This window comes from Falco cherrug, chromosome 2 (genome assembly GCF_023634085.1).
Source record: "Falco cherrug isolate bFalChe1 chromosome 2, bFalChe1.pri, whole genome shotgun sequence".
Taxonomy (NCBI): Eukaryota; Metazoa; Chordata; class Aves; order Falconiformes; family Falconidae; genus Falco; species Falco cherrug.
This window is the reverse complement of record NC_073698.1, coordinates 67,098,934-67,123,517: the sequence shown is the minus strand read 5'-3', so window position 1 is coordinate 67,123,517 and position 24,584 is coordinate 67,098,934. Positions and strand designations below refer to the sequence as shown.

The 24,584-nt window shown below is 38.0% G+C and overlaps 1 protein-coding gene across 1 annotated transcript in view; it reads left to right on the top strand.

The window, feature by feature from the left end:
* LOC114017421 (pinopsin-like) overlaps positions 1-24,584 on the top strand; it is a 92,516-nt gene that overhangs the window by 29,203 nt on the left and 38,729 nt on the right. Inside the window, exon 3 of the mRNA XM_055703118.1 lies at positions 303-628. Coding sequence (XP_055559093.1) covers positions 303-628 — 326 coding nt within the window. The remainder of the gene's footprint in view (positions 1-302; positions 629-24,584) is intronic.

The window sequence follows — 24,584 nt, the reverse complement described above, 5'->3', positions numbered from 1 at the left end:
TGTAGAAAATAGATTTTCCTTGGGTAATACTAAGACCAGCTAAATATGAAAACCTGCCTAGAAGAAGAATATCTCTCAAGTATAAAAATCTTCCAATATAAGATAAATATGAGTTAAACAAAATTTGATATGGCAGAGAGAGCATCCAGGTCCAGTGAGGATTTAAGAGTAGAGAATAATGAAAATTTTCACTGTTGCTTCAAATATGTAATAACCAGAAAAGCATCTTGGTTCTTGGGGTTTCAAATGGATACCGTGCAAAATAATGAAAGTAAGCGTTTAAATTGCTTGGTCCATTGCAGGCATTGTGTCCCTGATCTCCCTGGCTGTCCTGTCCTATGAACGCTACAGCACTCTCACCCTGTGCAACAAGCGCAGCGCTGACTACCGCAAGGCTTTGCTGGCAGTTGGTGGTTCGTGGATTTATTCCCTGGTCTGGACTGTTCCACCTCTGATCGGCTGGAGCAGTTACGGGGTAGAAGGTGCGGGCACAAGCTGTTCGGTACGTTGGTCCTCGGAGTCAGCTGAGTCCACATCCTATATCATCTGTCTCTTCATATTCTGCTTGGTTATCCCTGTGATGGTCATGATGTACTGCTACGGCCGCCTCCTGTACGCTGTTAAACAGGTAAGCAGCTACGTGCTATTGATAGTGCAAACTGCTCTGAGGCACATGTTGTATTTCTCTTCTGTCAAATTTGGAAGTACTGACGGATGATAGAGAGCAAAACAACAAAGCAAAATGAAACTAAAAAGACCACAAAAGGCCTCAAGGAAGGGGCAGGAGGACTTCACCAATCTTTTTCATTCTCCTGAATGAAAGTGCCAGTCAGAACAACCAGATAACATCCATGTAGATACTGATTTTGCAGTTTGGAAATACTGTGTTCTAGGAAAACCAGCATATCTGGGTGAAGGTTGCATTTGTGATGAAGCCAACACACACCTGTCTATAAATAAGACATCTGTGCAAACATTTTTTCTTGGTTCTTCCTGGATGGTGACATATTGCTTCTCAGTCTGTGCAGACCTAACTCTACAGTAATGCAGTTCCACTGCAATTTGCAGTTATCCCAAGGATCAGCTTCTCCTTGTAATTCTAGGCCACATTTAAAACTACTACTGCTGCTGCTACAATGATGCTCCCCTGACTGGTAAGGGGTACTGCATCCAAAATGAATGTTCCAAAAGACACTGCCAAGGGTGTGGTATTGTGAAGTTTGGATACTCTTAGGACAGTAGCAAAACGGTTTAATGATGGATAATGCGAAAGGAATGAGTGTATAGGTGTTCTCTAAGAAGCAGTTCTCTAAAATACTCAGATGAATTAACTAAAGGTGTTAAATTAACAAAGGGAAAAAAGGCAGTAAATCCCTGAGTAGAGACTTTCATACAGAATTAAAATGGACGTAGTTTACTTTTGATTAGTCATAAAGAATTAAGGTTGTGTGTTTCACATGATTTGTCAAAACTTTCAGAACATTTGAAGCCCAAGTGGGAAATCTTTTCCCGCTTGAGTACTGAGTGGGTCAGTAAAATCCTTTGATGAGTCACACATTAGTACTCCTCTTAATGCTATGCAGTAGTAATACAGAAAAAAATTTCCTTTGATTATAAACCATTAAAGTGAAATTGCAGATCATATCTGGTCCCTGGGCAGCAGTATTCTTTGCCATCACCTTGAAGAAAGGAGCAGGATCTTGGAACATGTGCTACTAATAATATGCAGAAGAAACAACTTAAACTTTTGTCTCTTCTTTCCTTCAGCCCTCACTGCTCTTCCTGACAACAGCCATCACCCACAACACACAAATACTTGTATGGCTGAAGTTTCTTTAGCATGTGCTTTTAGCTTCCAGTTCTACATGTAGGTGTGGTTTTTTATTCAACTTTTTTTTTTTTAATTCGGTTAGATTAAAAGTAATCTCACTGATCTGCTTGATGGGTCTCAAGAAGTTGTGGCAAATATGCTGAAGGAACAAATTATTATAGAAAAGATATGTGCAATCTATAGCCATTTTGTATTTAGACATAAAGACTGGGTCGACTAGGGGGAAAACTAGGTTGATTGATTTGATTTACTGCCCAGAGGAAAAAATGGGAGAAGGAATAGCATTTTCCACAGTTGTCTCTCCTCCATCCTCTGTATGCCTTCCAGAGTGATTAGGAAGCTTCTGGGGTGCTGAGGTTAGAGGTTCCTGGGAAATTACTTTGTAAACGGTGAAAATGAAAAAAAGCTGAACCTTGCCTTGCATGACCTGTTGGAGGACAGGTCTGAAGAAACAAAGGCTTGTTAAATGCAAAGGAACTGCAGTGAGGATTAAATCATATCTCCTCTCTAAAGTTGTTATGACTAAGGGTCACAACAGCTGCCTGAGCATTTCTGAAGTCTTGGAATAGCTAAACCTTAATTTTTTACACAAAACATCTAATGCTTGCCAGGTGTTTGTTAAATATTTCCTTGATAAGTTGTATTTCAGCAAAAAGAAATCAGAAAAATCATCAGTCCTCAACTTTCTGTGATGTATCAGAAACTGTTTCCAGTACTATAATCCTGAAATCTTGCACTTCATAAATTTCCTGTGACATATATACATAAATTTCCAAAGAATGTATCATGACACGGTTGCTGAAACACAGACTGTTTTCCCTTTGATCTGAGGTCCTGTAGCTATTCTGCAATAAACAGGTTTAATTATGAAATGCTAAAGTACGTAATGTTTCAAACTGAAGGAAGAGATGAGAAATACACAAATAAAAATACAGTAGCTCTTACATAAAACTACAAAAAGCAGGTAGGGTAATAAAAAAAAAGTTAAGAGAGGTTGCTACATCCACTGTAATGCTGTTAATTTCTCATGTGGGCAAAAAATTATCTTGCAATGTTCTGGCCTCATAGATTAAAGTCCTTCTGTGACCCTCTATGTAATGCATTAGAAGAAATGTGGGAGCATTGCAAACACAGTAAGTGCATCATCCCAGCTTCAGCTGCTTGGTAACATTTCTAAAATATGCATTTCATATTTTTGCAAGACATATAGAAGTTTTTATGTTAGAGCATTGTAGCGTTAATGGTATTGCAACCTGAGATCAAGAGTGCAGGAGTTATGCCATTATTAATAGCGCAATGTAAATTAATTGAGGTGAAAGAAATATCTTAAAAGATCTGAGATAGTTAATGCAAGAATTGGCACACTGCCTGCATTTTCCCTTTGCAGGGACAGTAATTATAGGTCTGCCTCTCTCTTTTTCTACTCTAAATTTACTCAGGTGCTGTAGCATTCTGTCACTCAAGGCATTAGTAGATCCTACGAGATCATCTGCAATCCGTGTAATAGTGAAAGACGCAAGGATTGCAGTAATACAGGTTTTATAAAAGACAATCTTTTCAAGGAGTTACAGGCCGATAGCATCCTGGTATGAATAATGTTAACAGCAAATGCCATTAAACAGTATTACAACGTGGCTGCACTATTATCTCAGAGCTCTTGCCATTTATCAAGCTCAAAGGCCCTTAGGAATTGCTCAAGTTATTTTCTTTAAAGGTATGGGGTTTTTTCCAGAATGGCTTTATTATCTGGAGAGTTGAGTGTGGTTCTGCAGATAGTCTTTGCTGCCATCCTTGTGCACCTCGCTCAGAGGAGGAAAATACTAACTCTGGATAGTGAGAGCATTTCAGAGATGCTAAGCAAAATAATGCTCAAAACAGAGAGCTGAAGAAAACAACTATGGTTTCAGAAGCTGTTAGGGAACTTGACAGTGCATCTGATTTTAAGACATAGAGAAACACAAATATTTTATTAGACTTTTCTTCCCCCTGAGTCCATATTTTCACTCATGCTGATCTCGTTTCCTATGTTTGAAACCTGTTCTTCTATTTCTGCAGATGCAGAAATTCAGGTTTTTGTTTAAGTTTTCCTGTAGAGGTGATGTGCCTGATACTTGTAAGTAGACAGGGGCAAAGTTTTCTCCCTCAAAAAATAGACACATACATTTCATTGATGCACATTCTAAAGAACAAGGGAAAGAAAGTGAGAATGGTTTATTTCTCCTAGTGCAGTTAGGTTTTGGGGTTTTTTTCCTAGTTTTTGGCTTATGATGCTTCTCTGTGACTCTATCATTGCATTCCCTCTGGAAAAATGTTCCTTATAAAGTCAGTGTCAGTTGTTTACACTTTGAAAAGTGAGCTCCCAAACGTGGAATTATAGAGATTAGCATTGTGATCACTGTAGTGCAGAAGGCACAATATGATTAAAATCCTCCACTGAGGGGCCCAGCGAACTCATATGAACCAGCCTAATGAAAATTAGTAAAAATTTTAAAAGAGATCTCTTCAGTCTGCATCTCCCATTTGCACACAGAAATCCTCCCCAAGGACAATAAAGGTCCCAGAATGTTGTTTCAAGAAAAGTTTTCAGATTGATTTTGTGGAGACACTCATCTTGGCTCAGCTCATTGCCAGTCTCCTTTCATCAAAAGCTGTGCCTGAACAAAGCTCAGCAACTATGTATGGAATGTAGCTAGGACATGGAAAACGATAAAAAAGACTGTAAGCAGAGCACAACAACTTAAACACGTAGTGTAATACACATCTGACCGTGCAATTCTTGCTCAGTGCCACAAATAGTGTGTTAAAAGTGGGCAAAGGGCCGGCCAGTGGTCACACTGTCTCGTATGGACTAGATGGACTTGTGACCCCTGACCTGATAGTACTACTTTGTAGGATTTTTTCTTTTCACTTGAGCACAGTGAGGAAAAATAAGAGATGAATAACATTTATTACACCCTTTCACATCATCACCCCAGTTCTACTTTTACTTTGTTTTTTGACAAAAAAAAAAAAAAAAAAAAGTTCAAGGCAGATTCTAAGACTAGCCCATATGAGGCAGAAGTTGGCCTTACCAGTATGCCTTGTGCTCCACCCTTTGGTCCACCTCATAAACTGCTAGTTTAACTGGTAACCAAAATGTGGGTTCAGGTAATGGAATTACCTGACTATTTCCCTTTAGAGCAACTTTTGTTGTTTCTTCTGAAAAGTGCCACATGATTTCTGACTTCCATGTGTCACAGGAGAACCAGATCACCCTTTTTTATCCCATCCCCTAACCTTCCTGAGTCTTGTCACCTTGTAGGGGAATGGAAGCAGTAAAGGTTGCACTCTAGAGCTGCCTGGTCCTTTCTTACTTCTCTTCCAGACCTCAGAGTACCAAAATTAGTGGAGGTAAAAGGCTTCTGTCTCTTATTTAAGAAGTAATGCCCCAAAGAGTGAAACTGAGACTCAATTACCTGAAGAAACTAATTTTGAATTCTGCATGGTGAGATTTTGACTCTAGTATATTTTTTAAAGCGCTGGATATCAACAACAGTGGTGGTTTCAAAATCTCCTGTGCCCACAAAGAAAGTCTGAGAGAAAAAGGAAAGAGTAGATTTTTATGACTTCTGATTCCTTAATACTTTTTTATGTCTGTACTATTTTGTACAGTTAAAAGTATCTGTAAAAGCAATTATTGCATCATTGTTCATCAAAGTAGTCAGGAAAGCATTATAAAGTAGAAGGAACGCTTCTGTGACTGTTTCCAGTTCTCCAGCTCATTTGGAAATGATTGTAGGAAGACAAAACATTAGGGCAGAATGCTCAGCGATTTAAACTGAAATTAACATAATACAAAGAGTAGGATGGAAAAGTAATAATTTTTCCATCATCCCTTCATATGCTTCATATGTCTATTTATAGAGAAACTTGATTTTCAGAAACTTTATTTTTGATAGCACTGAAGTTATGACTTATGTTGAGAAAACCAATAAAGCAATTATGTACCATTAACTCTTATCTTCTAAAAGCCCTAAATAAAAACAGATTTGTAGTCATAGGCCTTATTTTAGAAGCAAAGCTCAAAATCTTTCCAGTTATTTAATGAAACAAAGAAGTCTTGTGAAATGTAATTCAGGTGCAGATGATGTAGACTTGATCCTTTGGTTCCTGTAGCTCATCCCGTTCAAATGTGATTAAGTACATTTGGGATTTGACTTAATTCCAAGTATTCTTGACCCTTAACTACATCAATGCTCAGTCAGACAGCTATACTCATTAGACAGCCATATCTCATTATTTTTTACTCTGTGTTCATAAATTTTATTTCTTGCATTTGGGTCTTCATGTATACTTTCTGTCCTAGCTTCTGGTGGTATAGAGGAAGAATGATAAATAACTTTGCCTTTCCTTTTTCAACCTTGCCATAAAGATATAATGATTACATATAAATCACAAGCAAAAAGAGATTTAATTTGCATATGAATAGATAGATGTCATATCGTCATGAGGATATTGGAACTTCATTGAAATAAGTCTCAAGTTAGGCTGAGAGAATTGGAATAAAACTTAGCAAAACGTAAAGAAAAGGGTCTGCTGGATTATCAAAATTTATAAAATAATTTAATCATATAGCCTATAGCTGGCTTCATCAACAAAAGCATCAAAACCAGTATTTCCAGATTTTCTGTACAGCCTTCAACTGGCACATAGCAATCAATATTCAACATCTGACTAGGAAGTTGTTTGACCTTTGCAAAATTCTGCACGTACAAGCTATTGCACAGCTAAACAAATCTGGCAACAGGGCATTTTTTAGATTCTGTGATGACAGGAACATCCTGTTATACCAACACTCAGGACATGCATTTTTATTGTTTGGTCTGGGATTTCGGTATAAGAATGAGCTTTAAATTATGAGAGCAATTGACATTCCTATACAATAGTATTTTTTCTCTGAGTTTCTAAATAATTTCTCAGGTTGGAAGGCAAAGCAGCTGAGGAGTGCAGAGAAGCACTGAAATCCATTAGGTTGCACATAGTATGTATCAGTGATCAGTTCTTTGAAGATCTGGTTATCCTCAAGTCTTCTTGGCTTCTGCCATGAAGAAATTTCTCAGAGTCCTGTAGGTGAGGTGATATCTAGGACAGCTATTTTGAAAATTATTAAAAAAAAGTCATAGAATACTTGAGAAAAAAAGGCAAAAAATCATTGCTCTTGCCTTTTCTTGAGGAGCTAATTAATTCTGTTGATTATGTAATTTGTTTAGAATCAGGTCACTATCTGTAAATCATCTTACATAAATATAAACATCTTTGCATATCAACTCTTCCTGTTTAAATTTTTTTCTGATCTTTGTGTAACCACTGCCATCTTTTGTAGACCATGAGTCCCATTGCTTCCTTTTTCTCTTTTACCCTGATGCCATTTTTTGCATACATAGATCTTATTTCTGTCAGTGGAGAGATTTTCACAGAATTTTTCCTTTGATGGCTTGAAAATGCTATGAATGTACATAGATCTTCCAGTGCTTCATACAGCTGATCCTACAATTCCTATTCTACAGAAGGAAAGCATGTGGTATTGAAAATTTGACTCTGAGAATTCAAGGCATTTTTAGCATCTATCTAGCTTAATTTTATTCTTTTTTCTACATTCCGTCTTTAGACAATAGAGAAAGAAAGTCACATCCAAGGAGGTTACTCTCAAAACAGGCAACTTTTATCAGCCAGGGACATGTAAGATGAGTCCCACTAAAAGAAGCAAATTGTGTAATAACAAAACAAGGAGACTCTTTGACCTTGAAAAGAGGATACAGTGTATTAGTCATTTATTTTTTTAAAAATAGTACATGTTTTCAGTGATTTTCAAAACAATGGTATGGTAGTTAAGTGATTATGCCATTATGTTGTTGTTACTTTGTGTCAGGTCGTAATATAAAATACAAGCAATACATAACTTTTGAAACAAAATCCATAGCATTTTGACATTGGATTTTGGCATTCATTGGATGCGGATTTTATGAATACTGGTTTTCACTTTCATAAAGAACAATTCTTAGATGTTAGCATTTCACATTTCAGACAGTTCTATTGTTACATTTCTGTTCAAGTATATTATAATGAAGCAAGCACTGAATATTCCTGTTAGCTGATTTTTTTTAATTTTTTTTTTTTTAATGGAAAGCCTGATGGAATAAAAAGTTGCTTTGATTAGCTCAGAGAAAGATTTACTAGCATGCTTAATTTTTAAAGACCTACCTTATTCTTGTATTCTTTCATAACTCTTAGGGCTTGCCCAGCAGGTGAACAGATTGCTATGTAGCTATCATGAAGACACTATTAATATAACATTGACTTTTGGGGTTCACTGCTTTCAACTGTAAAAAGATTTCAGTTTTGCTCGCTACATTAACACCAGCTTTTATTGAAAGAGTGTGTCTCAAGGGCATAAAATTCAGTGTTTTCTGTACCAATGAAGAAAAATGGGAAACCCAGAGAAATAAAGGAGACAGCTAACATTTTTTCCTTGTGTGTAACTGTGAGGCTTGTAAGTTCACTGTCTCAGCTTTTCAGAGAGTAAAAGTACGGTGAGTCAATCCAATGTAAAATACCTTTCAAAGTGTCTAGTGAGTTCAGCTGCTGTCAGATCTTGCATAGACATGTTGAACACACAGGTAACAGGTATGTTCACTTGGGGCCGTCCCCTGTATTTCTAGTTAAAAAGTGTCAGCTGACTGTTGAAGCACATGTGACAAGATTAGTCTTCATTTCTTGAGGTCTGAGCATGCTGGAAGGGGAACAGGCGTGAGCAAAGATTATGATCTTCTTTCCCCTGTGCTTGCATAAGCATAAATCATTAGCTAATTGTTTGTATTTTGCAGAGAAACAGTGATACAATGTTGGCATAAATCAGGCACTGTACAAATTCATTGTAAATCAAGTTAATGGCTGGTCAGAAAATAGGATTTCATTGGGTTTGCCATTTTTCATTCTTTAGATAAACTAGGAAGGAAATAAGCCTGTCACAATCTTTAATAACAGGCTAATAGAAATTTAAGATCTGATGCGTTAATCCCTGGAGTCATTATGTCCATAAAGAACAGGCTGCAGCCTCACAACTCTTTCGGTTTACAGCAAATGGTGTACAGCAGGACTAAGCACTCACTTTGTCTCAGTTCAGGTGGTAGTTTAGTAAAGTTTTTTCCTGATAGGTAAAAGCATAAGATGTTTTGTTTTGCTCCCCAGTTATAAAACTGGAAAGGTTAAATGCAGGGTAAAGAATGTGGGGGTTTTTGTACTTATATTTCAGCATGGAGAACTGAGCCACACTTACTCACCCGTAGTTTAACTCCATTTAAGAGACTAACTTGTGACCTCAGGCACAATCCCTGGCAGAAGACTTGGAGCAAAATAAATTGTCCTACATGTAGCACTGCAGCATTGTCCCCCAGAGTAACACTTCTGAGGGTGTACCTGCAAAGGAACACTGCTGTGCAGTGAAGAAAGAACAAATATGCACTGCCCAAGAGCTTCCCTCGCTGGCGACTGTCATGCGCTTGGTATCACATTAACCGTGCCATGTGTGAGAGTCCTTATGCCGGTCCCCAGTCAGTGCACTCTGGGGGTGTGTGTGTGTGTGTGTGCCAAAGCAGAGGGCTATCACTGCATGTAAACCATAATGTATATAGGGAAGCCTTCAGTCACAATCCAAAATGCAGTTCTGCTTTTTCCTGGTGGAGCAAAGAAGGTTAACAAGGATGTTTGCTCTGACTTTTCCCACCCTTATTCCACCTCCATGTTAGTCCCGTGTTACTTACAACTACAGGGTTTGCCCACAGACATTTGTAGTAGCTATTACCATTCATTGGTTCCTTGATTTTACCCCTCTTCCACTGCTGAAAATCCTGAGAGCTCAAGATACATTGCCTGAGGCAGTATATGTTGGCAGTAACAGAGGGAAAGAATTTTACCTGAGAACTTAGTCATGTAGTGAAGAACAATGGCATGCCAGTTTGACATGACAAATCGACATGGTACAGCGATATGAAATGGATGTGAATGATGATTATACACTTACAGAATGAAAAGCAAAAGCACCTAAAAGAAGAAAGGTGAATATGTAAAGTTTTGATCAAACATTTTTTCAAAATTCTAATCCATTGTTTCATTAGTTTCTAATACTACCAGCTAGGTAGGATTTTTTTGCTAACTCGAATAACTTTCACAACTGCATAGGAACCTATGCATAAAGACAGATTCAAGGTTTATGGCTGGAGGAATGCAACTGAACTGTCAGGCTTTTTTAATCTTCATAATAAAATCTATTAAACTATATAAAGTTATGAGATTGATCATTCTTTTCGGCCACAATTAAAAGAAGGTAAAATTTAGATTCCCTGGCTACTTGGCACTAAAGCTGTTTCATCCACAAACAAAAGGTGAAAAAGGCCAGTTCATCTCTGTCTTACATCTCCAATGTTTTCTGATCCTATAGCTTCAGCTTAACCTGACTAAAGCTAAGGTGGCCTAACCTGTCCGTAATAGATACTTATTTTGTTCAACTACTGCTCATATTCTTATATTTTTATCACCTACCATCCGTTTTTTTTTGTGGTGAACATTATACCCTGCTAAGACTTAAACTTAAATGGTACGTGCATGCTTCTTCTATGAAACCTACCTTTATTTTCAGTGGAGGCAAACCCAGGTGTAATAGAAATATAACAGATTAAATGAGAATAAGTACAAAATTTTGGTAGTGATGTGAGGTTATGTTGTCTTCACAGTTTATACTTCAATACTTAACATTTATGTGAAGTGGGCAGGTCGCTCTTTCAGATCATACACACTCTAGAAGCTGAACAAGTTTCTTTTTGTACTTGTGTGGGCTCCATATGCAGGAGCATGCATGCAGGTAGCCAAGGAAGGTTCCTGACTGTGTAGAAATGTGTCAACATTGCCCTGAATAAAATAGCTCTGTGAGGTAACTAGGCACCAAAAGCCCAGGCATTTTAGATCTCTGTAAGGCATATTGTCAAGGAACAAGAGAAGCCAGGGAAACTTGGGTACCACCAGAAATGTCTCAATTTGCGTGTTCCCACAGGATGTTTTCATTTTTGTGAATCAGTTTCCCAGCACAAAAATGTCACACTAGGAATAATTTTGACCTTAACTGATCTGTAATTTGGCTCTTTTCAAATGAAACACTTCTGTTGTTGCAGAGCAGCCAGCTTATAAAATGCCAAGAGGGTTTCTGTGGTTCTACCTAAACCTTTTTCCACCTTCTCCTTCTTCACCACCTTGTTCAGTATGCATGACATGATACAGTAATAAATGTGCAGCTCTCACATTCATGTAATAGTTCATGGCCCTTGGGGATTAACAAAGGTAGAGGTGCAAATACTGGTATTCAGCTTTCTGAGATCAGTATGACAAAGTGTTGGAAAGTCACACTAATTTTGATGTTCTAATTATGCATTCTGTTATGTTCATACAGTCAATCCAAATCAGTATTGTTACAGTGTGGTTTATTTTGGGTTTTTTTGGTCTAGACTTTTTTCCTTTGTTATTGAAATAAACAGCCAGGGTATTTTACGGAATTCTTCCCTTTTACTAAATCATCACTGCTTTGCACACTACTTGGCTCTGTCTCGTGGTGAGTCAGTAGAAATGAGCTTCTGTGTTCTGTAGTAGATTAAAACTGCAGTCATACTTGAATTTACAAGTATCTTACTATGCATCTGGCTCTTAGTTATTTCAGCGGGCCTGATGGTAAAGTGAGGGCCACTGTGACAAGTGAAAAATGATGGCAGAAATACCACCAATAATATTTTAAAGACAGAGACTTATATTTCAGGCAGCATTTTGTTATTCTGAGTCAATGAAAATTAATTGGAAATACTCTGAGTGCCTTTAATTACTAGCCTTGATAGAATGTAATCCTACAGGACTCAATACCTTGTGTAACTCAGTTGGATTATACACTGAGGCAATCAGCTGGCTGAAATTTTTTGTTTGTTTGTTTTTGCACATATGGCAAGGGGATAAGGTGGGAAGTGGAGTGGGAGGAACGGAGTGGTGCCACTGCCTTGACAGCAGCAAAGCCTCCAAGCAGCTTGTGCGGGTCGGGCAGCTGCACCTGGGCAGGTCTGGGGCGAACACACTGTGCCCCGACAGAGAGCCGCTTCCAGCAGGATGAGAACCACCCTCAGAAATACCTAGAGTAGAGGCTTTTTTTTTTTTTTTAATTAGGTACTAACATATGGCTCTTCAAAACATTTGGTCCTGCTGAAAGAAAAAAAATACTGTTCAGGCACTTTCCAGTTTGCACCTGATACTTGTTTTACTGGGAGCCTCCTTTGCTGAAGGAGAATCTGTCCGAACCTTCCCAAGAGAAATAATACCAGTCTATCCCACCACACACAGAGTTTTACATCTCTTATCAGGTATGTGTTTCATCTGAATTTCTCTTCCCTAGTAATGTGGTTGTCAGATGAACTCTTCAGCTGTTTAATCGTAAGATCTTCATAACTCAATATCCCTCTGGACATGAGGATATGAGAGAAAAAAATGTGATTGTATCTTTTTAACAGCCCAGGTTTCCTTCAGAGAAATAGGCATAAGGTTTATTACTCTATTTCTCAAGTTATTTTTAAGAAAATTGTGCCTAATCTGTTGACTCTTTAACTTTTCTGTTTCATACAGTTTTCATTGTAACTGAACCACTGTCCCCTTTGTGGCCTTAATTCATTCTTCCTTGTTATTAAAGATATAAAGCTGAAAAGAATGAACATTCACTGTTAGTTTTTAAGATTTAGAGGTCTGAGGCTTCATTTTCCTGTTTGTTAAGCATCAAAACGTCTGCACTGTATGCATCTTAAAACAACAGTCTCTAGACTTGAGGTAGAGTCATCTGAGTTTACAGTGAATGGGTGATTATTTGACTTTTAGCAGTACAACTGACCTGCTAAACTGCTAGCTTAATCACAGCTGAGTATGTGCTGGGGCTGCCTTTGGGGTCTATTCCAGGCCTGAAGTATTGAAGTGTGGTAATCTAAATCCAAATGGGAGATCTCTCTGCTAAGAAGCTTCTCAGCTAATAAAAGGCACATAAGGTGTTTACTAAGGGAATCTGTAATACTGGACTGTTTTGTTTCTAGTCACATAGGAGGCAGAAGAGGCACAATATTGCAGTGTTTGAGAAAGCCATAACATCCATTTTATCTGGTAATGTAACACTTTGCCTAAAACTGCCCCAAACATGTGGAAAGAGAAATTTCCATTTAGCTGAGATCTTGTCACTTATATCTTACATATCACCTATTAAAGATGAGATATAAACAAAGTGTGAATAAAACCAAGTTATAGCATATATAAAACCAAATTATATTTCAGCAGAGAAGTAGAAGAAAAATAAATCCATAAAAATTCTGAGCATAAATTAAAAAGAAAAAAATTAGGCAAACAATTCTGTGATGGAGGTTTCCCTACCTAGCAAACACTGAAGTATATGCATTTTTTTATTCCTATTAGTAATCCCTTTGAAAACGCTTAAAGGTTGGTTATGTCTATAAAACACTGCATACAAGCCATTGGCTTGCACAGAAAATAGAATGAGCGCTGCCACTAGTTTCTGATAGCAGCTATTGTCAGTGAAACACCAGTAGCACTCTGCTCTCGTGCCTTTGGTAGGAGCTGAGCCTTTAAAAACACTTATCACTGGGGAAGTTTAGTAATTCACCTGGGTATTGCTTTCTAGTTTCTCTGTTGGCATAGCTTGAAAGCGCTCACTAAAAGCCTTTAAAGGCCTTACCTGATACTTTTCTCTCTCGCTTGCTGAGCAAGGTCAGTTTATCAGTTCAGTTTAAACGTCAAGCTGAAAGAACTGACTTTCACATCGTTTCAGCCTGGCCTTTCTGCATCAGTCTTTGAGCTCTTTATGAAGAAAATTTGTAACTGTGGTTAGCAATCTGGCCTTGGCCTTTTATTAATTGCACACTACTCTTGGGAGCCTTTTCTTTCTGCATGTTTTCTTTCACTATTCAGCAGTGAAAAAGCTCTTCTACTCTGCTACTGCTTCTGCATTCCAGGATGGTCAAGGCTTAGTAGGTGTTACTCATGTCAGCCTGGCACATTTTGGATTTTCTTGATATAAAACTAAATGGATTTGCTTTGAGCTCCATTGCTTGCTGAGTAAGTTCAGGTTGTTAATTCAGTCTAAATGTCAAGTTAAAAGAAATACAATTCCAGCCTGCTGAATCATCTTGTTAACTCAGTATTCTTTTTAGTTTGACCTTTCCTTAGGGAGGTGCAGGTATTGCTCGATTAGTTTCAGTCTTTCCAGAAGAATGGTGGAATTTTATAAGACTACGTCATCCTTTTCCCTCTGAAGTGATAAAATTCATACTGAACCGGCTTTATACTGGCTCTGACTATATCCATCCCTACTTAGACTATATCCATCCCTACTTACTCATTGAACTCTGAAGGATTCTTCTGTCATAAAACTCAGAAATGAAAGTGTTGCTCAAAAGTGAGCTGAATTTGCAATATCTGTATTTAACAAAGACTGACTTGAAGGGGCTTGGGCTAATTAGTGAATCATTGCTAGAGTAGCTTGTATCTTGGTACTAACTGTCCCAGACATGTGTTGGGCCCCTTGAAATTGGAATTAGAAGGAAAACTAGAGAATTATTTAAAATACCTGTGTCACTTTTCCTGGGTGTAAATATCAAAACCAACATATCTAATGCAGAATTAGCTGTAGAAGAATGTTACAGTAGTGCCAACCTCTTCTTTGGAAGATAAAGGACATTTTTTGCAACTGGGAGTTGTACCAATTTGCAGACTGAGAAAGTGAAACAAGGATCTGACCAGTTGCCATGTGCAGGGATGCAGAACCTCCATCCCCAGTGTGACATTCCCAGTAGTTCTGTTACACCTTTAGCAGATGTGAAAACAAACAGTTATTTTAGCGAACATCCATGGAGACCATCAGATGGGAAATGAGTGCAGTTGATCATGAAAACAAGGAACAGTGGCCAACAACGATTGTCTGAAGCAAGAAACCTGGGAACAAGGGAAGTAGCTTTGGCAACGGTGTTACAGATTAAGGGTGGGGTGGGCAACACCAGCAGTGGTACTGCTGGGAGGAGAAGAACCAAGTTGGCAAAGCCTACAAGGGCAGTAGGTGCTAACAGCACCTGAGGGGCAATTATTTGTGGAAAAGTAACTGTAGCATATATCATACATCATACATACACGTACATATACGATGAAGGGCTCTCTGTTACCACTCTTCAAAGAGATCGTGAAGTTAGTGTGAGTAATTTCATGGAAAAATTCAGTTTTCTGTTAAGGAAACTCAAAAGAATAAGTAAGAGATTAGAAAGTACAAGGAAAGGGATTGAGAGAAACATCCACAGTGTTATATCATTGTATAAACTTGAATATTGCAAAGAATTCTTGTCATCTATTTGAGAAGGATATAGAAGAAACGAAAAAGGCAGAAGAAAGGGTAACAAGTGCAATCAGAGCTACAGAAGTAGCTTTAAAGGAGAGATTAAAGTGAGAGAAACATCCTTAGAAACCAGTGTTCAAAAATTATCATCTTTCAGTTGTGGTGCTACATTTCAGAGTAGTTCCATGTTTTGACCCTGTCCATTTTGGTGCTTGTGACACAGTTGTACACATAAAGAGGAAACACACACAAAAAAAGGTTGAATCATAGCAATTAACTAGTGTTTATAATTGGCTGTATTTGTGATTCTAAACATAATCACTTCTTTTCACTTAAATTGCCTTCAGTTTCAGAAAACTAACCTGTAAAGGAAAATGAAGCTCCAAAAGTCCTGTTTCTTTAAGATGGGTTTTCTACATTGTTTTTGTTGTTGTTTTGTTTGCTTATTGTTCATATCACGCTCACACATTTGGTTTATTTTAGGAATCTTATTTACAGTTTACAAGAATTCAACTCCAGAAAGGATTCTTAGATTATCTAGTCTTCCAACCTGTGGCCAAAATGCTTCTCCGAGTTCCTCCACATTCAAACTGATACATGTTTGACAAAGCACAAATTCATCATCCTGAAGTGCATCCATACTTGATGTAAGGAAATCACAAAATTTTCTACAGCTTTCCTGGAAAGCCTGTTTCAGAGGTTAACCACACCAGCTGATAAAAAGAACAACCTTTATTTTGAAAATGTTTTTTTTCTCACTTCAGTTTCATAGCATTGGATACCAAGTAGTGTATGAAATCCTTCAGTTTTGGCATTTTCTGTGGCCAACTGGAAAATTACAACACTGTTAAGCAGCAATGTGATTCCAGATTAAATATAATGGAAAACTATTTATTTACTCAAACTTACTATTTATTTTATAATTGGTTCTTTATGACCAAGCTTATTTATAAAAATATTTACATGAAAAGATTTGTCTGTGAAGGATGTAATGCACTGACCCTTTCATCTCAGCAGAGAATATTCATTCCAAAACGAATTTAGGCAACTGATTAAGAAAACAGCAGAAATGTGGCTCAGCATTTCCTTTATCTTTAAAGTAAAACCTGTGATTAATTTTTCAGACCTTTTTAATAAATAAAAAATAATCAACAAGTAAAAAGGATACAGGTCATACTGCTACATTGCTTCTTTTTCAGTATGCCCTTTGTAGAGGAAAAGAACAGACGTAACTGCTGTTGAGAAACTGATCACTGAGCTGGCCAGTCACTTCATCACTGAGAATAACTAACCAGGACCAAAAAATTTTTTTTTTTTTTCTGAAAGAGACAGTCAGCTTCTTCAAGCTGAAATCCCAGACTCCAAGATTATAATACGATCTAAGCTGGAAAGCAGCCTAATGTCTATACAGTCCCACTGAGTTCCCTACATATATAGATAATGTTACAGAAGCATGGCATCAGCTCTGAATTTCCATGTACACCTCTATAAATGATCAAAAGCTGTGTCACACCAAATCCTTTCTTCCACTTCCCTTTCCTTTGTTCCTTTTCTTCCCTTTTCCTTTCCCTTTTCTCCTCCTTTCCCCCTCCTCCCCCTCTATTTTCCCCTTCTCTTCCATCCTCTCCTATCATTTGCCCTCCTCTTTCCTGTTCATGTTAGTGTCAGTCAACAGAAAGCTTGCTGGTAACAATTTTTTTCGTCTAAATTAATGCAGATGTTAAGGTATAACTACCTGATCATGTTTGCTGACTGAATCATTCTAATGGCACTGTATCTTTAACCCCTGTATTACTCTTACATTGCTCCTGAACAAAACCTGCAGCTGTATGAACTGATACCTTCTTAGGTATAGTCAGTGGTCTCACTGGTAGAAGACCAGTTTGTTATCTGCTAAACTGCCACTTCACTCTTACAAGGCTTTAACGACTACACAGAAATATTAAAATATGCTAAAGCATACCCATCATCTAGTTTTAATTCATAGAAGTCTGCTACTGCGCTCTTGTGTTTATCCCCTCAGGGTATGTGAGGATGTGTGGCAAAGAGCTTAAATGAACCTTTACAGTATGCTAGCAATTTTTCTGCTTGGATACAAAATTTGGAATCTGTATTGATTGTTTTCACTTGCCATCAGTGCTGTGTTATTCTTGTTCCCTTATAACCCACAAATCCATGCTGCCTGCAGAAGTCATTTACAAAAGTGCTACCTTTTGTACAGCAGCAGAGTAACAACAGTATAGTGAAGCACAGCATACTCATCCCCCTCCACAAACTAGAAACAAATCTGAGGGAAAACCAGTATTATTTAGAACTAAAGTTCCAGTAACAGCTGTCTTACATCCCCATCATCTTTCAGTCTTTTTCTTACTGAAATTGGGGTTTTGCCTTAATAATGCTAATTTACAAGCTCAGAGCACTTGGATCTGTCAAGATTCAAAAGAATGAGTAGTATCAAAGATAAAAAATGTGATGGGCTATTGGTGTTTTTCATTGTTTTTGTCTGAAGTGAGTCTGCCTATCAGTAGCCAGTCATCTTGTATGTTTTACTTTACATATGATTACAGTTCACAGATAAAACTGAAATGGAGTTTGCCAACTAACCAGTTTTTGCAAAGTTGCACATTCTAGTTTTAACATGTAATATGTTTCTTTTCCCTATCAACACCATCATTCAGTATCAGCATACTTTACAACTGTGCTTCAGCCCTAACTATCATGCTCTTTCTGCAGAGGAATGGCAAGGTTTTATCTAAGTATGGTAAAGTTAACGCAGCTCATCACTTTTACAAATGCTTGGCTCTCTCCTAGAAATGCCAGTAGGTCTCTAGCTGGGCTATTAGTGCTATAAAACTGCCACTTCTTCCCTAAGTGATGATGGTGTCTCTACAGAAATTACTGACCTGCCTTAAAGCGAGCTGGGGGAACTTTGTTTCAGTGAAGACCAGTAGCAGCCTGTTGCAAAGTCAGTTGCAAATGTTCTGTAGGTACCCCCTTCTCGAATGAATGCTCTGTGCTATGGGCAATTGTAACAATTACCTGGCAGTGATAAGCATAGGAGCTGTCTAGCCTCTTGTTCAAGTTACTTCCACAAAAGTATCTTTGAGAGGAAAAAAATAATCTTCTGGTTTTGTCTGTCTTCTTCATTGTGTGTCCACAAGATGAAATAGTTGTGGCTGTTGCCTTCAGAGGAGGATTAATTTATTTCCTTGATGTCAATAGCATACATGTAAAAAAGAGTTATTGCAAGAACAAGCAACGATGGTGAAGTAAATTATGAAGTTAGGAGTGCCTCTTCAGCGTAAAATGACACATATAACATCTGTTATTCTGGAATACAAGTAGATCATGGATGGGGATTCGTCTTAAAGATCCAGAAAAACTTTAGACACAACAGCTGAATTGTTCATGATCTCTAGCTTATTTTTTTTTCATACAAACATAGCAAGGCAAAGTCTACAATGAGACCATTGTGCTCTATGTTGAATTCTGTATGCAGATTCCCTGGTCATCCCTCTGATACATAGGAGTGCCTAACCAGTGGTCCATCACCTTGGTATTCCACTCCTGACAGTGACTATGGCAGATGCTACCTAGGAAGTGTGTACAAACCTGTCCCCTCTCTGCAACCCATTCCCCTCTGGTTCCCAGCATTCACTAACGTATTTATTTGGTCTAATACTTCTTGCATTTTTACTGGAAATTGATCTAGGTCCTCTAATATATCTGCTATGAAGAATTCACAGGATCTGCCCAAGATCTTTGGCAGTGAAGACTGATACAAGGAATACATTAGACTTCTGCCCTAGCGCCTTCTCAGCCCTAAGTATATCCTTTTTACCATGATTGTCATACAATTCCACCAGTTTTCTATCTGACTTCCTGTTTTTCTTGTATTCAAAGAACCTCTTAATGCTTAGACGGATCACATCACTTTTATAAAGAGAGTTGGAGACGATATGCACTCACGAGAAGAAAGAGCAATTTTACCCGTTGTGGAAAATAAGGATTTATAAGAGAAGACCATCTTTGCTATCCAGCAGTCTGGGCATTTACTGCAGAAATGTCTGCCAAGGAGTTTTGTTTCCCAAAGATTCATTACCTAGACGTTTTCAGCTACCTCTTTTCTATAGATACCCCATGAAGTAATGGTTGGGCTATACTGAACAGGAGGTAGAGGTTTGTTTTCCTTTTTTAAGTTTGTTCTTTCTCTCACAACTCTTAACAAAGGCTTCAGACTGTTTGCAGTTGAATATTCTGTGTCAAAACTGCCAGCATGGGTTGATCAAAAGTTGGCCAAAATAAACAGTACTCATTTCCATTTTGACAGATCTAGTGGATAGAGGGCAAACTGTAGTTGTGATATAACTCAAGTTCTTGATACATGACATGCTCTTAGCAACGAGGGAAACACTGTCTTAAAAGAGTCCCTATAAGGTGCCATATCATGGAGTTCTGTCAAGTGCTTTCAGCATTTTCATTACCAGTTTGCACGATGGAGTAGGAATCTATGTCCAAAGCTGTCAGTGGACAATCACGGTTGATGATGGCAAGTGCAGTTTTGCTTAGATGGCAGAAATCTTACAGGATGGATAAACACAGGTTGGGAATCATTAGAGTCTAAAGGATCTAATTGGAATGGTGAGTCACAAATGGTATGTGGGTTTGGGAACACAATACCTTTGCAAACAGAACAGATCTTATGGTGGGACACTTGAGCTTGGATGTGCTCTTTTCTGTGTGCTGGTTTTGTTAAACCAAGATATATAAATATTGAGAACAGACGTGAACCGTTTTCAAATGTAAAAATGTGGCTACTAAAGGAAAGCAGTTGTGATTAATTGTGTTTGCGCACCCTTACACTAATGGAAAGAAAAATGAAACAATTTCTAGAAACGAAGGTTTAGATCACATGCTACTGAAAGGTTTGTAGGATGCAAGTATCTAAATCATGGAGCAGGTGGTTCAGAGATATGAAATGTCTATTAGACAGCAACTATCAGGCTGGTTGAGGCGTACTTGTCCTGCATTTAGTGCGTACTGTGGACAGGGGGGTGATGGACACTACTGAATCTCCTAAGAATCCTTCCAGCCCTCTGGCTGTATGATTTTAAATGCATTAAAAAAATCATGGCATTCCCAACATTTATTTGCGAAATTGTAAAACAAGCTCATTAAAGTAGCAGGAAATTCAAAGTACTAGAGTATTTTATGGCAATATGAAAATGAAATGGTAGAAAAAGCAGATAAATTCAATCCTTTGCCTTCACCAGCTGCTATTTATTTTAATGTGCATCTGACAAAGTAAAACAAACTTTCAGAATGTCAGATTTTTGAATATGTAATAACGGCTATAACCCAAAATTTTGCAGAAAGAGCTGACTGTCATGCTTGGCATTCATTTTCAGTTAGAGAATACTTTATGACACAGTTATTATACTTTGTGATGCATTTTTCAGTGTTTCTGTTGCATTTGAAAACCTGTATTTCCTTCTTTCTTCAAATATTATTTCCAACTTTAGAAGATAGACAAAGGAAAAAATCTGGCTTAATCTAGAGGCAAAAAATCACATTGACTGGCAAAAATATAACTCAGACACATTTTACTAAAAAACATCCCCACGTACATATGTTTTCTCATACTCCTTTGCTCTATTTTGTTTCTGACTCTGCAGGAAAGACATCTAGATGGCTCCACTTTCAGTCATGATTTGGTGTAAAACTGAAACAAAGCAAAACATGGCATATGTATCTATAACTTACAAGATTTCTTGCATCATTTCTTCCACAGACTCCATCAGAGGGGATACATGGGGTAGAAACTGCAAGTTTGTCAGCAAACCAATCCTTTTAAGTTGTAAGCAACTGGAAAACTAGAAGGTTTTGACCCATACCATGAAGCATCTTGGTTTTGTTGGTCTTGTTCATAATTCTAACAAGGAATAGTAAAACCCAGCTTCCCATCTTTTCTGTATTTTGTGGGACCCATAGTCTGTTTTTACCCATCTTGTATTGTATATCACAAGCCTGTGGTAAGAACATCTAAATGAGCTATGCCACATCTCCAAGTCAACCGGCCATGGATAGACTCCTTTGTATTTGGCGCTACGACACTTGTTTTTTCTGCTCGCCTTCTTTGCATGTCATATTGCTGCCCTCCAGCTGCCTTACGCTGTATCTGACACCTTCAAAATCCTTCCCATCATTTACATATGTTTTCCTGGTGGCTTCTTGTCCCTTTTTGGAGTAGCATGTCTTAAAAAGCCTGTAAAAGCTGTTGAAGTTTATGGGTTTCTGCAAATAGTGAAGCTTGCCTTTGTGAAGGCCTAATGATCATGAGTGTCGCAAGCTTGGACAAGTCACACCCACAATTTCCTACGTCTTTTTTCATGCAGAGTGATGGCTGGCTGCCCACAGTGAACAGGATTCTTCCCTCTTAGGGAAGGTTTCTGGCTATGTGTGTATATTCAAGACTGAGAGATTTAAGAGGGCCGCTACCTTCCCTTTTTGTTGGGATGTAAAGATGCCCTGATGTGAAGAAGAATGCTGCTTCATGGAGGTGGTCCTCAAAGCAGTGTTAGAGGGATAGTCAGAGTAGATGTTTCAAGACTGAAGACCTGATGGTTCTCCTGCAAGGGCGCAAACACCATTGGGAAGGGCAGCATTACAAGTGTGGGGCCTGTAGCATCAGAGTAGGAAAACCTCTATGGAGGAATCACTAGAAGAGGCCACATACTATGTGCTAGAGAATGGATGTTGCTTCCTCCATGTCTATTCAAACATTCTTTCCTTCCTTACTCTGTGATCTGTTCCTCACAGCTTTTTATGCTATCTTCCCCTTGTAGCATCAAATCTTTGGTCTAATATTGGTCTGTTATTATTAATATCCCAATTCCAGTATTAACTGTTTATTTTGTGGGGACAGAAATTAAACTTTTAACTTAAAAAGCAATTGCTTGAGTGCTTTTGTTTGGTTGTTGGTTTTTGTTTAGGTTTTTGTTTTGTTTGTTTGTTTGGTGGTGGGTTTTTTTGTTAAATAACTATATTTATTCAAGGTAGATTTTAAAATCAGCCAAAATACCTCATACTCAGTTTATTTAACATAGCCACTGAAGATACAGCTTCTGAACTCACAAGGCAGGAACAATTAGTTTACTGAATGTTTTTTCATAAAAGAGATTTGTTTTACTTGTGTAGGAGCCTCTTCATGAGTAATAATTCAAGAACTGAACACTATTTTTCCATCTTTGTTATACCTGTACCATCTTTATTAATAATAAACGGGTTTGGGGCCATCTCTATATATGCAATTCTACCATACCTATACATATATCCAACATAACATCAGCTTGTGCAAACTGACCAGATTCAGAGGACTATTTGTAATGTACTGCATAACCTTAACTCTCTTCTAAAAAAAAGCCTCCTCACCATGCTGTTCATTTTCTTGCAGCTTAGGTGTGCCTAGCAGGTGGTGGGACTGGTTTGTATCTGCATGCGGACTGTGTTCTGGAGACACCCTGCCCTCCTCACCTGCCTAACGGGTAGGGGGGGTTGGAGAGAGGATTACAGAGTATTTAGTATGGGTTTCAGTCTTGTTTAGTCCTGGATTATTTTGTGTTTAATCACAAGCACAGATTGCTGCACAGTCAAAGACTGCCTTATGGGGTAATGTATCAAACTCATAAATTTTTAACAGTTTGGTTTTGCTTACCTTGCCTTTTTAGTAATGTAAAACAAATATGATGCTTTACCACATTTTAAGTATAATTTTCCTAACTGAAAGTCTTGAAACAATACATAATTTATAGAGGGCTGTCTGTAACACACCAGCTACAGAAAAGGAATTTATCTTCATTTTCTGTGAACTAACATAAATATTTATAAACACCCATGCCGGGTACAACTCACTAAGCCAGTTTCCTCTTGCTTACCCTCTCTGGCATATCAGTGAGGGCTAGAGAGACTTAACTTCTTCAGGTACAACACAGTCCCGGGTACACAATCTTCTGAGGGGAAAAAAATATTTACACCTGACCTTCAGTCTTACTGCTTAAATCTAATTCATCTAACTTAGCAGTTTACATGTATTTCTCCCTCCTACTTGTCATTCTGTGTTGCAAAAAGGATGACGTACTGTAGAGTAAGGTTAAAATTCAGGAAGGTGTCAAGGCTCCTATTGAGAGGAGAGGGACTGAAGATTTCCAGACTTTGCAGGGTTGGGTTTGTTTCGGTTTGGCTTGTTTTTTATCAAGTACACCTGTGCCACGATAAGTGTGTAATAATTTGAGGGAAAGGGTCTGTCATGAGCATGGAGGAGAATGCTTTCAGGCCAGTTCCAGCATAATTGCTATATTTTTAGAGATGCCAAATGAGACAAGAGCTTTGAAACCACTTTGGATTTATATTCTGTGTAGAGTCTACAGAATTTGACAGGCAGATTCTGAGCACATATGTTAGGCTTATTTAAATATAAATAGCTACAAATCAAAGGCGTACCTGCATGTCCTTAATGGTGCCTTGCTTCATCTTATATGTCAGTAGAAATTTTTAGGAGGGTGGGACGGGATTCCTCAGTAAAGTGTAGGAAAACTTGATCTCTTCCTAGGAAAAGGGGTAATTGTGGTTAGGTGCTGAAAGACTGATGCCTGGGATTTTAACATCTAATTTCAGTGCAAGGAGAGCAGCTACCAATCCAAAGGAAAGTAAAGCTCAAGTTCTCACCCACATGTGCTAGCCTGGTGAAAAGTAGCGTAAATGCGAGTGAGAGCTTTATACATGCATGCAAAAATGGATTTAAGTGAATACCCAAGCTCCAGTTTTAGGGAAAACATCCTGACACTTCTTTTTTTTAAAAAAATTCACACCCCAGATTCAGAGGAGGTATTGGTATTAGTGTGGAAAAGGTTGTTGTTAATCTAATCCGAGAGATAACAGGGGCAGTGAGTCATACTTGCATCACAGCTTTCTCCTCTAACCTTGGATGACCCCTGTGAAAGACTTTTCACACAATTACGGACATATATAATGTACAGTGTGTGTGTATCATGTATAGTGTATAGATATGTATATAAAGCATATACAGTATGTGGTATGTATACATTTTTTACATATATGCATATATATATTCGTACATACACTGCCTTTTTCATTAAGAAGGTGGAGTGTGTGCAAACACACCTGAAGGATGGGGAGAAGGTTTTCATGTGTTCTGGTTCCAGCTGAATAAGTTTTCCGATCTCGGCTGGCATTGACTCTTACATTTATTGTCCTTGCCAATTACAACACACAGGCTGTTATTTCCTACTTTAG